We start from the raw sequence: 17,203 nt of genomic DNA, 5'->3' as shown, positions 1-17,203 counted from the left end.
GAGGTCCCACGCACCATTGCAGCAGCCCCTGACTGCGCTGGCACATCCTGCAGGAGCGTTCTTGTGGGACAGGACACTGGGCTGCTGCTCACCGTCTCTCCTGCAGTATGAGAAGAGCTGCAGGCAGGCAGCCACAGGAAGGAAAATAACTCCCAGCAATTAATGCCCGGTGACAATAGAGCAGCAGTGGAAAAGGAGGCCGACGCATCTCACCCGACTGCCGAGTTCTCTGTAGCAGTGCCTGAAGAGCAGGAACCTGCACGTAGTCAGTCAGGGGCTTCACCACTGCAGTGCTGCTGAGGCAGGCACATATTCCAGGCTCTCCAGCTTCCCTCCTCCCAGCCAGGCTCTGTGCAGCGGCCGCATCACTCACTCACTCCCCGGGTTCTGGTTCCCTCTCCCTTCCAGGGGAGCAGGAGGGAATGGCTGCAGCATCTCTGCTCAGCAAACAGCCTGTTCTGCAAAGGATGTGCCAAGTACTGGAGCAAAGTGCAGCTCAGCAGCATCCTTTCCTCCTCTCATCTCCGTGAGCAGCGAGGGGAGGGGAGGGATCTCAGCTGTGAACAGGAGACACAAACCAAGGGCTCAGTCTGCTCGTTTACACAGCAGCAGCAAATTAACCCAATCCAGCAGCTCCTGCCCACCCTGGCATCACCAGAGCTCAGGTCCTCTCTGAGGACACCCAGGCAAGACACCCAGGGAGTCAGGACCCCTTCACCACACACAGCCCTGCACTTCAGCTGCAGCTGCCTTCCAAAAGCACCAACAATTCCGTGTGGGAACGCAGGGGCCAGGCCTGGAGGAGTCCCTTTGGTTCCTGCACATGGCACCAGTGTGTGAGGGGGCAGGATAAAAGGGGGGTGGGCTCTTCTGTGGTGGCCACACCATCACCTGAGCAAAGCGGGTACAGGCACTTGAGAGCAGCCCTGCCTTTACCAGCTCAGTTCTTGTCCCTCAGAAAAACCACTGCCTGGGTGCAAAGCCCCGGGCAAACTGTGCACAGGGGGAGGCTCTGCACAGGCTGCCCTTTCCTGTGACCATTCCCCCCCATTCCAGGCCCTGATGGCCCCTTTTGTGTTAAAAGATGGCCAAACAGGGATTAATGTCAACTTCTCAGCAACTACTTGACACTCACAGGTTCTTTAGGCTGGCAAGAAGCTGAGATGCAGACTAAATTGTACAAACACTATAGGTCACTTTTCTGCCTGAGTAAGTTCTCTTGCATTTCTTTTCCCTTTGTTTCTTTTCCCTTTGAAGTTCCTCCAGTTCTGTTACTTCCCCACAGACCAAAGCAGACACAAAAATCAGGAAAAAAGGCTGAACTACAGTTTCTAAAGGATATGACAACTGAGGATATAGAGAAGGTCCTAATAGAATATGAAGACTAGGAAATCATAGAATTTTATGGTGTGTTTCCAACTACAGCTTTAGTTTTGTGTATTGTACCCATGTGGACAAATAACACACTCAAGCCTAGAGCCCACCTCTTAACTCCTTGGGAGCCAGAGCTCAGGGCAGGAGCCACAAAGAGCCCAGCAGGGCTGGGTGAGGAGCTGAGGGGGGTCAGGGACCCTGCCTGGCTCTGGGGAGACTCGGTTGCCACAAAGAGAATCCCCTAAGTTTGCTCTGGGAACCAGGAGCAGGGCAGCCACTGCCACCAGCTCGGGGCACCTCCACCAGGTTGTCGAGCCCAGGAGTCTCTTGGGAAGCTTTTCCTTTTGCCACTGCTGCTTTTCACCTGCTAACCTGTTTGCTGGCTCGTGCAGCAGGCACTGCATTCCTTCTTTCTCCACACTGGGAGAAACATGTGAGACCTCAGTTGTCTGGTTCTCTTCCCCAGGCAGCTTTGGGCAGTGTTGCCAGAAGCTCCAAACAAAGGGCTGGGGAAAAAAGCAGCAGCATTAGGGAATAGGGACATTTAATGAACTCAGAAGGTAGAGAGGTAAAAGCCAAACTAAGAAAGAAGTTATTAATCACAAAACAGGCCTGGGACATACTATTACAAGGTAACATCACAGCTCAGAGCTCAGAAGAGCTCAGGAGAACTCAGAGGTATAAATGCAAGTGCTCTGAGTGACCGTGAGAGAGACACTTTCCAGAGGAGGTGCAGAGCTCATCACCACGTGTGCCATCAGCTGCCAAGCCAAAACAGCCTCACTCCGTGGGAAGGCTGTTCTGCAAGTGCAGACTCCAGTAACTAATTGAGTGGCCATTCTTGGGGGCCTGGATATGCTCAGGCAGAGAACTTTCCAAAGTGCTGTTCCTGGCCATGTCGTTGATACAAACCCCTCTCCCTGCTGCCCTCTGTGTTACTGCTTGAATTGCAAAATATCACCAGTGCCTGCCTGCCCACAGAGCAGAACAGAGGAGTAGGTAGCAAGACTCCAGAGAGCCCCAGGTTCAGACTCCATCTGTAAATCAGAGGGATTATTGATCTAATGCCCTTTAGGTACAGCCTGAAAGGCACCAACAGCATCATCTGCCATTGCCAGAAAAGGAAGGAGCACTTGAGCAGATGAATCACTTTTACCAGTGCAGCTGAGACATTTGTGCTTTTCTAGGGCTGGAAATGTTTCCCTGTTCAAACTCATTTTCCTTATCACCTTACCCAGAGCAATATTGTATTCTTCAGCCCCTGACTGTATCCCTGTTATCTGCAGCTGTACATGTGCTGTCAGAGCTTCCAAACACTGCTACCCCATAACGTCACAATTCCCTTTTTACCTTCCTACTGCACCAACATTTACTGCTTGGACTCACTGGGCCCTGTGCAGGATTTGTGATGAAGATTCTTGAGGACAAGGATCAGGTTTCCAAGCAGATCAAAGTGCCTGTCTCACAGCTGGACAGACAGAGAGATGATCAAGGGTGTCTGCCACGGCCTCTAAAGACACTGTTTTGTTCAGTGCTTTCCTTTGTCCCCAGCCATCACCTGCTGGCTCCTTGCTGTCCATCCCCAGCCAGCTCTGATCACCTTCTGGGGACCAACTCCTGCGATTCTCTGCTCTCAGGAGCATGTTCACCAACACAAAGCAAAGGAGGACAAGGACACTCCAAAAGCAGCTGCAGCCTCGCCTGCTTCAGCCTGCAGGAGATTTTTATCGGGAGGGAACACAGAGCAGCTTGAACCTGCCCCCTGGAGAACAGCTCCAGCTCCTCCCAGCAGGGCTGACTGAAGCCCTGGTGCAGGAAATCTGCTGTCCAGTAACAATTCAGTTCTTCCCATGTGACACCCGTTTTCCTTTCCCCCCAGATTCCAGGGGAATTTCACCCCTGTTGAATTTGGAGCTTTGGCCTCCCTGGTTGGCAGCCTCTGGAGAGATGCTGAGCTCTCTGACAGGGCAGCAGCAAGTGCTGCCTCCTGAGTGGCCTTTGGTGTCAGTGGTGGTGCTTTTAGAAACACCTGTCCTGAATTTTGACAGTCTGATTTAAAAGTCGACCTTAACTCACCGTGTCTTTTTTTTTTTTGTCCAACAATGATTTTTATCTTCTTTGGAGAAATTGTTTGGGAAATATCCAGAACTGTAGATGTGTCATATCTTGTTGCTGCTTGTTCCTATGGGTTAAAATGGGAAAACAGAGGATGAATATTTCAGTAAACACACTCTCTCCTATAGCTGGAAGGTACCACAGGCATCTCTTAGCCAACATGTGAATAGAAAAGGAATTTTCAAGAGCCTTATTTAATTTTTTGGCACAGAACACCATGTTTATCGCTTTTCCCTTGAAAACAGATTATTTGTGCTATGATAACTCTGTTATCTCAATCACAGACTGAGATTCTGCCACGTGACAAATGACAAACACACCAACAACAGAGCCCCTGTCTAAAGAGTTCACAGGGTAAAGTATTTGGCAAGGGAGAACAAACAGATACTGACAGGGGAATCTTTGTGAAAATTATCACACAAAATGAACAAGGTCATTATGTGCCAGTTCCACACACAGAGCTGTCCTACAGCACAGAACCTCCCATAAGGAGGGAAGCACAGGAACAAATTCCTGATTCTCTCTGCAAGGCACTGCAGCTGTTTCAAGAGATTAAGCATGTAGCTGGAGCCCTGCCTCGCTCTAGGTGAAAATCAATGTTTGGTGAAGTTGCTGAGATTCTCTGTATTCGGGGCAAAAGGATTTTACATTCAAAGCTCAACTTCAGGCAGCTATTTTTAGGTAAATTATTCTGGCTGACAAGCTGTGAAGATAAAAGATGCTGCAGGCCTCACCTCAGCTGCTGTAAACTTGGTGTGCCTCAGTCAATCTGCATTCCTCTGCTACTGCAGAGCTCGCAGGGATCTCAGCAAGGAGCTCTTTCCCCGAGCTGGGAGCCTAATTAAGAATGTTCTCTGCTTTTTAGCTTTGCCCAAATTATCTCACTGATGAGCTTTCAGAAATCACAGAACCCTCCGAGATCATTCTCCTTTCGGTCAGTCCCTCCCAAGAACCACCACTCCGGGCTCCCAGGCAGTAGTTTGGTGCTGTGGGTTGCATTCCAGCTCTTCCCTGCGTGTTGAGAGCTGCCAACAGACATTTTGGTCCCCCCACCAACTAATTCAGAGCAAAGGTGGCAGTGCTGAACAGAGCAGCTCTCCCCTGGCCCCAGCACGAGCAGAGCTGCTCCCACCCTGCTCTCAGGTACCAAAGGTCCTTGCACTTCAGGACAGCCAGATTTCAATTGGCAAGTCTCTCAAAAAAACCCCACAACCAACCAACCAAACACCCAACAAACCAAACCCCTTTCCCCTGTTCAGTCCCTCTCTATGGGTGGGATTTATCATCCCACTGGCCCACGGGAGCAGGGGGTGGGGGTTTGTTTGTTGTCATTTTTTAACCAACAAGCAGTGAACAGATTATTTGATCAAATAATGGGGTTTACAAACAGTTCCACTTTCTCAGGACATCCTCGTGAGGGCCCCTCTGTGGCAAAGCCTTTGGGAGGTGCCCGTGGGTGCTGGGGCTGCTCTGGCTGGCAGAGATCTCGGCAGTGAATTCCCAGTGTCACCTCCCTCCCAGGTGAAAAGGCCAAGAGGGAATCGTGTTCCCAGGGCCAAGGACCAGGGACAGCTTTCCCCAGGGAAGAAAAGAAATCCACACCCACAACTGACATCCAAAATGGCTCAACATAATTTATTTTTTATGTTAAAATGTACAGAGTTCTTTTGAAAGTACTTGCTAGAAAGGGGAAAAAAAAGTGATATTACATACAAGGAGAGGAAGGGAGACCATCCAGCCAGGAGCGTATGACATGGAGAATTACAAAGGCATCTAGGCACCCCCTTCCCCTTAGCTTACAAGTCACCATGAACAAAGTACAAAGAGGTTACAAAACAGGAAAAGCAAATATAAACAGACAGGAATAGACTCAGCTTCATTTGTACATGCGGTTTTTAGAGGCATCTGGAGCTCCTATTCACACACTCTAGAGATCTCTTTAAAGAGAATTTTATCTTTCTTAAAATAGTTTTTAATATTCTACAACAAAGATAAAAAATTTTAAAGATGGAATGAAATGAAAAAGCTCTTATTTTTAAAAGGCATCAAAGTCACTAACTGTGAGATTTTTTTTTTTAATTTCTTTTAGAAGATTACCCAAGTTATCTTGCTAAAAATACATTTTTTTTTTTAAACAGAAGTGAAAAAATGGTAGGTACCAATATTACTGCGTTGGATAATTTCTTTTTATATATAGAAAAGAACTTTTTTTTTCTACAATAGTTCTACAGTCACAAAGGCTTGTGGAAAAGGGAGCTGCCCAATTGATAAAAAAACCCATACAAAACCAAACCAAACATAACAGCAAACAAACTAAATTCACGGCCCTCATTTCAACAGCTTCTCCTCCTGTCTCAGACCCACCCCCACCCCCAGGAAGCAGCGACACAGCTGAAGATCAAGGAAGAGAGGGCAGCACAGTGCGCTTTCTACACGGGTTATTTGGAACTGGAATAGTATATACAGAGAAACGGGGTCCTACACAGCCTTGTACATGCTCAAAATTAAACAGAAATAAAAAGTGGAAGTCCTTTGAATTCTGCCTTTTATGGTTAGCAGTTACTGGAGGAAAAGTCCATTTTAGTGCATCTGAAAAAACCCCAACTTTCTTTTAGACTCTTTTGGTTTAAAAACAAAAGAAATTAGTCTTATTAATGTGTCTGTATCTCTACTTCATATACAATAAAAAAAGAACTTTACATTAAAGGGTGTCCCTTTTTGTACTGGGTGACGTGCCAGCAGTGTAGCCAAAAAGAATGTAAATTGGATTATGCAGCAACAAACAGCAAAATCCTGCCGCCTCCATCCTGCTCCGGTGCTGGGACGGTTTCACTGCTGTCAAACAGGATTCCCTTCTTTGCCCACACTAGATCAAACGTGTGGCTATTCCTATAAAATGGGTATCAAACACAGAGGGAGAATCAGGGAGCACATCACCGACTCCCCCAGCGAGTGGCACATTCAGCAACTTCCTACCCCGGAGAGGGAAGAGGGCCGAGGGCCCCGCAGGGCTCCCGCCCCAGTCACCAAACACTTCTCTTCCAGCACTTCCCGAGCCAAGAGAGAACTGGAAACAGCTGCTCCCGAGCTCAGCCCGACCCCGAGGCTCAGAACCAGCGTTTCCAGGGACACACCAGAGCAGTTTGGGGCTGACTCCAGGTGCCCACAGGAGCCGTGCCCACGGCCTCGTCCCCGCAGACATCGCCCTCCCGTCCCCCCACGCAGGGGGACACAGCCAAGCTCTCTCCTGAGGTGCTTCCAGCAGTCCCGTGCCAGGACGTGTGTGCATCCCTGCACACGTGTGTCCACGTGCATGTCTGGGTGGTGAATGGGATCACTTTAAAGTTACATTATATTTTCAGCATGAAACATACAATTTCAATTAACTCATCTACAAAAACACCAAGGTGAATAGTTTATTGTTTACACCTAACTCCAAATTTTACTGAGGGTGAGGGAGTCAGGGAAAATACAAGATTAAAATTTTTTCCTGACTTGCAGAAATAAAGATCTTCATTTATCCTCTGTGTCCCCTTCCAAGTCTCCCAATAAGTGCCTCCTGCTAGAAGTAGGAAATGCTAAGTGGGGTTTAGAGGGAAGGGTTGTTATTCTTTGAGATGTCAAACATTTTACATGGCTGCAGCACTAGAAACTGCATACAGAGGGGCACAGGGGAGGGAGAAGGACATACATTTTTTAAAAAATTTAGGAACATGATTTCACTGTTACACATAGTCTGTCCACTTTGTCAGCAAAGTAAGGCTCTTTTTAAATTATGAAAAGATTTTGTGCATGTTTTCCTCTCTAAAAAACATCTGTAAATGATTTTAGCTGTAAAATGTTTGAGGATTGTGAAGAAAACAAAAACAAACAAATAAACAAACAAAAAAAAAAAAATCAAAAAAATAAAGACCAGGCTTCCTAAAAAATAAAATAAACCAAAGAAAATCCCTCTAAATCTACAGCAATATTTTAACTGGAAAAAGGTCCATTTTCTCTGGTTTGTCAGTATAAAAGGTTCCTTTATTTATATATATTTCAGTTTTTAGGACGCAAGTTCATCTTGCTCATCTTCTCATGTATGGTCCATTGAGGGACTGCTTGGGCACCCCGGCAGCGTTCATGTAGCTGTGATGGGAGGGGCCAGTGTACATCATGTTCCCGTGAGGGTTTGGCTGCATAGGCTGCTGGGTATAGGCCTGGCTCCCCATCATTCCCATCTGCATCTGCATAGGATACTGTGCTGTCTGGTTCATGTAGGCAGGGTTGCTATGGTAACTGCTGTTCATCATGGGCTGCGTCATGCGGTAGCTGTTCATGGCGTTCAGGGTGTTCATGTTCATGGAGTTCACGTTGTAGGGGGCGGTGGGCATCAGGTTGACCCCCATGTTCATGCCGCGCTGCACGGCCAGGGCGCGCGGCCCCGCCTGCATGGCCACGGCCGGGGGGCTGCGCCCGTACAGCTGCTGCTGGTGCGCGGGCGCCGAGGGCAGCGGCGCCGACTTGGAGCGGATGGAGAGGTGCCCCTTGACGGGCATCTGGCCCTGCAGGCGCTGCGCGTGCGGCAGCCCGATGTTGGTGGCCGACATGTTGCACTGCAGCAGCGGCGACGTGAGGTTCATGGTGGTGGAGGCCAGGTTGGGCGGGGGGGTCATGGTGGCTTGTGCTTGCGGGGCGCCGGCCAGGGGGTGGGAGGGGGCCAGCTGGGCCAGCCCCGTGTTGGACAGAGAGACGCTGGTTGCATAGGAGGTCACGGCAGGAGAATGGCTATAAGGCATGGCGTGGGGGTCCATTATGGTGTTGGTCAGCTGCTGCAGCTTGGCTAAGCTGAACGTGGCCGAGGGCTGGGAATAGCTCCCGGCGCCGAAATCCCCCGGGATCCTCTCGTAGATGCTGATGTTACCGGTGCTGCCCGACTCGGGGATCTCCATGATCATGGGGGCCGGGGTGAAGCTGTTGTTCATGCTACACTGGGACAGCGGCGGCTGCTGCTGCGGCGGAGGGGGGGGCTGGGGCTGCTGGGACTGAGGCTGCTGCTGCTGGGGCTGTGTCGTTGGTTGCTGGTTACTCGGGGGCCTTTCCACCACACAGCTCTGAGGTGACTTGATATTACAGTTTGCTGCAGGTTGGACAGTGTTTTGCTGCATCATGCTGCAACTGCTGCCAATGTTTGCCATTTGCTGAGTGACAACACAACTGTTCTGAGTGAGGCTGCTGGAAGAAGACAGTCCTCCGTAGGAACAGCTGCTCTGGGAAGAGTTATTTCCACAAATGCTGCCTCCCATAGTGGAGTCGTAGCTGCTGGGGTTTTCATAATTCTCTGTAGTGCTCTCAATGCTGCCAAGGTCACTGAAGCCACTATCCACCACCTGCTGGGAGTGGTCCGATACTGAAGGCACATCCATCATGGGGCTGGTCTCCATGTTCTGCATAGAGGGTGCGGACAGGGATCCTTGCTCAGGACTGATCTGGGTGTAGCTGCTCTCCAGAGCAGGCACGTTTGGGCTGCTGACAGAACGCACAGACTGGCTGGGGTGGGACTGAACAGAGGATATTGGACTGTTGTGTTCTGAGGCCTGGCAGTCTTCAACCATTGATATCTGAGGGTCCTCCTCGGTCTGGGTGTAACTCTGCAAAGTCTGACAAGCTGCAAGAGTTTCCTCACAGTCCTGATAAGCTACATCGTGCTCATTGCTTTCCTCCTGTGTCAAGGACTGGACTGCTTGAACAGTTTCAAGATCTAGTTCACTATGAGGAATCTCTTCCTCTTCCTTTAATTCAATTAACCCTTCTTTATTACTTTGTTCTTCTTCGTGATCATCCTCGGACCCAGGGACGTGCTCTGAGCCCACTGATGTCTCGTTGGAAGCCTGCTCTTCCTCAGAATCTGCCTCTGCTTCATCCTTTTCTTTTGCATCTTCTCTACTGCTTGGTATGCTTGTTTCTAAAAAACATTCTTGCCCCTGAGGCTCTTCCTTGACCCCTTCTCTAACAGGCTGTTCCTCCAATTCTTTTTTCTTCACTGACTCCAGATGACCATCATCTTCGTCGTCAGCGTCGTGATCTTCATTTTCATTTGTCACTACTGCAACTTCCTCCTCTTCCTCATGGTCGTGCTCAGGTTCATCGAGTTCTTGCTGCTCTTCTTCTGATTGCCTCTGCTCTTCTAAAACCCGTGGCTTCTCCTCTACCTCCTCTTCTATCTCAGGTTCTTTTACTTCTGGCACTGGACTGCTGTTGCTGTCCACAGGAGAAACTGCTCTTACTTCATTGCTGGCTATATCTTCCTCTTCTCCCTCTCCTACCTCTTCTGCTTCCATGTTCACATCTTCCTCTTTCCTTTCCTCAAGGAGAGGCAGGTCTTCTTTCTGCTCAACACACTCTTCTTTATCTGAAATTTTGGGCTTACGCCCTGGTTTTGAATTAGCTGCTGCTTCATCAGCTCCCTCATCCTGAACTGGTGGTGGCACCTCTTCCTGGGTCAGTTTAAAACCTGGTTTTCGACCAGGTCTTTTCTTCCAGTGGACTGGTTTTCGGCTTTTCCCTTTTGGCCATCCCTTCTTCTTTTTCAGGGGTGTGGAAGTATCTGGCTCCAGTGAAGAATCCTTTGCTTCGCATTTCCTCAGCATAGACAACGGTTTCAGAGGGGGGTTACCTGAAAACACAGATTGAAAGACACTGTTCAAACGTTTGTGTTTGACCTGAGCATTCATGGGAGCCTTCCCAAGCACACCCAACGTGTTTATCAACTCCAATATTAGCTTGGAAATTTATTGTGAAGAGCAACAAGGAGGATCAAGGTCTGCTCATTTGCAAGCACAATGCACACTGTATTTTCAAAGAACAACAATGCTTTCAAGATTTTGAATGTTCAAATCTCTGAGCCTTTATACACAATTCCAATTAAGCTCTATGCTATACAATAAAGCCCTGAAAAGACAGATTTTACTGATAAAATATGTTCACAAATGAAAGTGCTGCAGCGTAGGGGAACACGTGAAGTTGCAATAAAAACGTGTTTCCATTTAGATCTGTGTTCATAGTATTTGTTAAAGCATTAACACTTAAACCCTTAAGAATAAAATCCACCTCCTAAAAAAAGTAAATCACTATTTCTCTTCCCTGTCTTTCACATTTCATATCTGCTACAGCAGATGAGATTTATCACATTCACAGTAAAACTTACAGACTGAACAAGGGAAAGTAAAAAAACACAGTTCAGCCTATTACTGAGCTTCATCTTCCCCCCCACAACACTACTCAAGCTGCACAGAACTGGTAGAACATAGAGAAAAAGCTTTGTTTCCCACACCACAGAACACCTCCTGTCTTCTAGAACACCTGACCCTTATTAAAAACTGGCCTCAAATCCCCACCTGCATTAAAGGCAAAAGCAGCCAACAGCTCCTGTTTGATGTCAGGAACAGAACACCCTAAAATAGTGTGCTTACTACTCATTACTTCAGAAGTTCTGACAAATTTGCAGAAGTCAGGGGAAATTAAAAAAGGCAACAGAAATGAGACAAGGGAACAGAAAGCACTAAGTGACAAGTATTTATAAAATAGTTGAGCAAGAAATTTATCATTGTAGTATGTAACAGGTGTGAGTTAAAACAGTGGCTTTGCAAATACCATTTTTGATCCCTGGGCACTCTATGGACTATTTGCAGTCTGCAAAAGACAGTTAAAAATCATTGATTTATTTTATAAAACAATATATGCGAGTGGAATCTCTAAAGGGATCTGCATCTCCACCAGAAAACATTCAGAAGAGCACAAAAGACTGAAAACAACTGATCTAACAGCTCTGTTAGACCCTACAGTCTTATTAGTGGTTGCTGGAGTACCACAAGAACATATTTAATGAGTAATCTGACCACAACAGAATTTAAAAAACAATGGTACAAGATGACTGTGCATCTATTCCCACTAAGCAACTTAATGCTCTATCAGCACGTGTTTGAACTAAATTGATAGTTCTATGCTGTTGTAAGGATTTAAGGGGAACTGATGCTAAATAGATAGTAAACTGTGCTATGATCATATTGATGCTTTTAGTATTTAAGTACTTTTAAAGAAAAATTCTCCTCTGGTAACCACAGCCTCGTTGAAAGCCATGAATTAATGAGTTTGTTCCAGTAACAATTTTTTATTGTGGGATAATGGCACCATACTTGTTTTCCATACAGTTTTTTTATTTGGCTGACTGTTTTGCACTGTGCAGCCCATCAAGAAAACAGCCATAACGAAGATTGCTAATGGAGCAGCTAATGACAGATGCTGCTTCTGTGGACTCTACACAACCAGCCTCAACCAAATGATTTTATTTTGTGAACTGAGGGTTCAGAGAACTTCGAGGAGATGTGAGAAGCTGAGTGCCTGAACGTGCAATGTGATGATGAAGAGGATCTCAGAAGAGACAATTTAATATTTCCCCTTGTTATGGAAAATTGAGGGCTCCCAGTTCATGTTCATTTTATCTCTGTAAGCGACCCTGCTCCGGAGGTTCTTCCACAATCACAGATACAAATTCCATTAGGAAAGCTGAATCACAAGGACAAGCCTGTGATCAGCTCATGGCTAATAAGATAGTTAAATGCACGCACCACATTTTCATAAAACTTGGGAGTGCTTGAGGTTAGTTTGAACTGGGAATTTATGCCTACCCTACCTTTGGGCCAGAAGTTACAGGGCAAGGTAAGCAACTTGTTCTGTCCTGAGCTGTTATCATCTCACAGAACCCATACCAAACTTTCACCAGCATAGCACCAAACATACCAGTATTGTCATCAGACTCCTCCTCGTCTTTGGACTTCCTCTTGGAAGAGGGTCTGTGCCTGAGCGTGTCTGCTGGGGCTAAGTGCCGAAAGTATCCACTGGACAGAAGTTCACTCTCCTCCTCTTCGTCCTCCTCCTCCTCTTCCTCCTCCTCGATCTCAAAGGTGGGCTCTAACCGGGGCATGGGCCGCTCGGAGTCGGAGTCCTCGAAGGGCTCATCCAGCACCTCGGTGGTCTCGGAGATGGTCTCGGTGACCACGCTGCTGTTGTGGTGCTTGCGCTTGCGGACCCGCCTCTTCCGGTGCAGGATGGGCTTCTGGGAGCGGGGGGGGGGGAAAGAGAAGGCATTTCAGCAAGAGAGGCAGAAACACAACACTGATAAACACGGAAAAAAGGACCGGCAGAGTTCAGCAGTCCGAGCAGGACCAGAGAGCTCCCTCCTGGAACCCAGAGTTCACCAGAAACACTGATGAGCACCTGCCATCAGCTGGAATTTGAACAGCTGAAGTTCACAGCCCATCCATAACAGCTGGAGTTTAGGGACACTACAACACAGAGGTGAACAGTTTAGAATAAGCTGCGAAGATGATATAGGAGAGAACCTTTTAGTGCAGCTTCCCACAAAGAGAGGATCTGCTTAGTCATGTTGATAGAATTCACATCTCCACCTCCACAGTAAATAATTTCAAAGACTTTATGCTGTGATTTCAGTTGTTTAGAGAGCATTTGTGGTTTGCAAGCTTCTTTCATAAGTAGGACCATATCTCTTTCTATTTTGCATAACTGAGTGAATCTTTAATAACCAAGGTAGAAAAATAACCCAAGGCATGAGATAGAACTAAAAAACCCCAAACTCCTACCCAAACTCCTACCCCTGATTCAACAAAATCCACCACTAAAAAAAAGTCAGTAGGACTTTAGAGAGAGTTCTGGAACACTGAGCACGTGCCACCCGTCCACTTAATACAGACCTCCTGAACTGCACCATCCTTCAGAAAGCCCCAACATCCTGACCAAACCCACTGCATGACACAGCCAGAGACAAGAAGAAATAAGGCACACACCTTCCGTTTCAGTGTTGGCTTGGTGAGGACGGGGGGAGAGCTTGACCGAGGGCTCACGGGCTCATCGTCCTCCTCTTCGCTGCTCTCACTGAAACACCTCAGCAGTGCCCTGTCGCTGTCGCTGTAGCGCCGGGGTAACCTGTCACAGTCCTCTGGGAATCGACACTTGGGGGGCTCCGTGTTCTTCTTCAGCTGCCCCCTCCACCTCTCCATGCCCTCGCTGTGCCGCCGGCGGGGAACCGCCGCCTTCTCCCCTTTGCCGTACTGTCCCTGGGAACCCGGGGATTTCTCCTCATCCTCAGCATAGCGGCCTCTCAAGGCTGGAGACTTCTCCTCACACTCCCCACACCTCCCTTGCAGGGCCGCCGACTTCTCCTCGCAGTCACTGCAGCGGCCCCGTGAGGCCGCCGACTTCTCCTCGCACTCGCTGCACCTCCCGCCGGGCACCGCGGCCTTGTCCTCCCCGGCCAGGGCCGGCTCCTTCTCACAGAAGGGCTCGCGCAGCTTTTTGCTCTTGCGGTTCCATCGCCCCCTCCGGGAGGGCTGGCTGTTGGCAGGAAGACTGTCCAGGGGGAACATGTGCTTGTCTGGCCGCGCAGAATTGGCCGGAGCGACGATGTCTGGCTTTTTTTCGCTCTCTGTAGGTGAGTAAGGCTCCTGCTCCTTCTTCTCCCATGACACAGATTTTACCATCTGATTTAAACAAAAACAAACAGATTTCACACCTCCTATTTCAGCATGCATGTCTATCCTGAATTTGATTCCACAAAAGCTCTCGAGCAAAACGTCAGAAAAGTTTAACAAGAGTGACTTTTAAGAATCCGATATTAAAAAGAAGAATTGACCTTTATGAGATCCAAGTAGTGCCACCTGCTACTCCTTTCCTCACTGGTGATAATGCACCTCAGTTAGCCTCCCTGCTCACTGGCAGCTGGAACACTACCCATCACCTTGCTACATTCCAACACCGTGTTTGTGCCGTTTTCAAGAAAAAAGTGAGACAAACTTGAATCTATTTTCCCATTGAAATGCACAATTAGCTTAATGTAAATACAGTAACAGCAGATAATTTGCCTCTTAGTATTCTAGTCAGTGCTGATCACCTGGTGCAAGAGTGCAACCCCTTCAAGGACTGTTCTCCAGACTATGCCTCCACATTTTCTCTATTTTTATTTTCTAACCTGAAACCATAAAGATACATCAACTTGTCATGACTGCATTGCTTTTTATGATTATGACAAACTTTGCATGTGAAATCCTGTCAGCACTGCCTGCAGAAGCACCAAGGGTAAACCACGTGCCACCCTGGAGTAACAGATTCACTCTTACACTGGTCTCTGGATCCTTTTCTTTCTGCTGTTGTTGCTCCTCATTTTCACCATCCTCTGTTTCCTCCTCTTCATCCTCAGAGACCACGGAGTTGGAGACGATGACGGGCGTCCAGCGCAGACATTCGGCGTCCACGTCGATGGGCCGGACGTTGCTCCGGAGCTTGGCCATGTGCTCCTGGATCAGCTTCTCCCGGCGCACGATCACGAACCTGGGCAGCAACGACACCCACTCAGGGACAGGCCACAGACACACTGCACATGTTGGCACAGGGAACAGATGTGTTACAGAGAAACCCGTGTGCTCTCCATCAGGGCTGTCACAAGTGACTTCAGAGGACACACAGCTCATTAAAACTGCACAACTTCCAGTACCATCAGACTACCAGAGAAACCATCTCACAGCTGAGGAAACGCTAAATTCTTTCCATTTCTTGTTAATGGTGAAGCCTTTATCCTGCCATGGGTACCACTGAGCTGCACAGTATCACTTTTAGGACACTTAAATAGACAAGGGGTATGCCATTGGGGAACTGGCAATAGAAGGTGAAAGGTACTAAAGAGTAATAAAAGAACTGCTTAAAAAAGTTTTAGTCCCACTATCATAAGTGAATTTTATTCAGGGGGCTGGGAGCAATATCACTGGTTAAAGTATACTGTGAAATGAGGAAATAAAACTATTCTCAAGTAACTTCAAGTTTTCCAAATAAGTTCCAAGTTTAACACACAATAGAATACAACCTCACTCAAACTGCTATGGTCTGAAACAAGAATAATTCCCAGTATTTCACCTGACTTGTCAGCTGGGCAAGCAGACTACCTCTATTCTACACCCACACACCTCATTTCTCCCAGTGATCTATCCCACTCCTCAAGCATTCCATGTTATTCCACACAGCTCATGGCATTTTTGAGAGGCAGAGAAAAGGAGGGAAACAGCTCAGAAACAACTGTCTGCTCAGAAACTGAAAATAAAGAGCAGACCTCCCTTCAGAGAAGGGAAGCTGCTGTTCTTTGCTCTGTTTTGTGAGGATATTCCACTGATTTTGCTGAGGGACCCCAAGAGAACATGACCAAGAGACCAGCTCGCTTTCTCTCATAGCTGCAAGTTCCTCCCAGGTTCCACATCTGCAGTGCTACACAGCTGGACACCTGACCCAGCTCTGGCACCTCTGGCACTGTAAATGAGCATCATAATCTCTACAGCCACTGTAGTCTGAAATGAAATCAAGCTTTCTGCACGTGAGTTGTCTCCCAGCACCACTAAACTTCACTGCAACCCCCCTGAATGCACCTGGGATTCCAGAGGGCTCCTGTACTCACTGGTCACTGCGGAAGTCGAGCATTCGCAGGTGATGGAGGGTGGAAGTGATATCTTGGGGGCAGATCCCAGTCAGCTTGCTCAGTTTCTTGATGCTTAATTGCTTGTCACGTTGATGATAAAGGCACTCCAATATTACACTTTTCCAATAAGCCATGTATGAGAGGCGCCCCAGGTCTGACAGGGGCTTCTCTGGGGATCCTGCCTGACCCTCACGCTTGGAAAGCAAATAGCCTAAAGGATACACAGGGAAAAGGTTACAAAAAATACCTTCTGTTTCCACCCCAACTTCCACAAAGGCATTTCTCCAGAAAGCAGCTGAATGCTGCCTACAAGATACAGATGGTAACTGTGAAGGATACTCCAAATTGTTCGGTCAATTTTTTATTTGTTTGTTTAAACTCCTGTTACTCAAGGCTCGAGTGTGAGATTTCTGAGCTCTGCTGGCATCAGACACTGGTTGTAGGCAGTGCCACGAGATGGCAGCAGGAGCCTGCCCAGACACTGCACCCAGCCCAAAGCACAGCTGCAACAGCAGCTTTGGAGGCGACAGAGGAAAAACCTATTTTAGCCATTTAAAACTAATACATCCACTTCCACTGTTAAGTCCTTCTTTAAAACATGGAAAGACAAAGACTAAAAAAAGTCAAGTTTCTTACTGAAGTCGATGAGGAACCTGCCATAGCCCTTACGCTGGTATTGTGGAAGAATCATTATACAGGAAACGTTGTACTTCTGTTGGCAGTGTTTTTCCTGTGGGAAAAGAAAAGCAGAAGACCGGTGAGAAATGGTAGAAGTTGTTCTGTACAAGCTCTCAAGTAATCTTATAGCAAAAAGTGAGAGGGGAAGCCACAAATAAAAGATAAAAATCTTAAGAAAAGGCCTATCTGAAATCTTGGTCCTGTTCCCTCAAAAAAATAAAAGGTTTCAAATGAGGTGCAAAATTGCCAAACTTGTTTGGAAAACAATGTATTCACAGAACAAAGGTGAGACAGAACAGTTGGTAATTCTGTTTATCTCACAAACAGTACTCCCCATCTCCACCAAGAGCAGGAAGTCATTTGAGGAGCTCCTCTTTAACCACTAGCTGCAGTACAAGTTCCTTAGCAAATATATGCTATTCAACATTCTGAGGAAACCTGGTTTTACTAATTTGTGGTCTCTGAATGTAACATAAAAAAAATCTGTTTGAAACAGATGTCTACACCTGTATTACATAATTT

At 47.4% G+C, this 17,203-nt stretch overlaps 1 protein-coding gene across 2 annotated transcripts in view; it reads right to left on the bottom strand.

Annotated features, from left to right (window-relative positions):
• Nucleotides 1-5,103: 5,103 nt before the first annotated feature.
• Nucleotides 5,104-17,203, bottom strand: part of KAT6A (lysine acetyltransferase 6A) — a 31,065-nt gene continuing 18,965 nt past the window's right edge. For both annotated transcript variants that reach the window (XM_051812066.1, XM_051812067.1), the window contains 6 exons: nt 16,640-16,733; nt 15,983-16,214; nt 14,661-14,871; nt 13,332-14,024; nt 12,268-12,583; nt 5,104-10,144 (listed from right to left, as the gene is read on the bottom strand). In XM_051812066.1, coding sequence (XP_051668026.1) covers nt 7,557-10,144; nt 12,268-12,583; nt 13,332-14,024; nt 14,661-14,871; nt 15,983-16,214; nt 16,640-16,733 — 4,134 coding nt within the window. In that variant the 3' untranslated portion in view covers nt 5,104-7,556. The remainder of the gene's footprint in view (nt 10,145-12,267; nt 12,584-13,331; nt 14,025-14,660; nt 14,872-15,982; nt 16,215-16,639; nt 16,734-17,203) is intronic.

Source organism: Manacus candei, unplaced genomic scaffold (assembly GCF_025592945.1).
Source record: "Manacus candei isolate 608988 ecotype Guabito, Panama unplaced genomic scaffold, ASM2559294v1 h1tg000084l, whole genome shotgun sequence".
In the NCBI taxonomy this organism is placed as follows: domain Eukaryota; kingdom Metazoa; phylum Chordata; class Aves; order Passeriformes; family Pipridae; genus Manacus; species Manacus candei.
The sequence above is the reverse complement of the archived record's forward strand: the minus strand, read 5'-3'. Positions and strand labels throughout refer to the sequence as shown.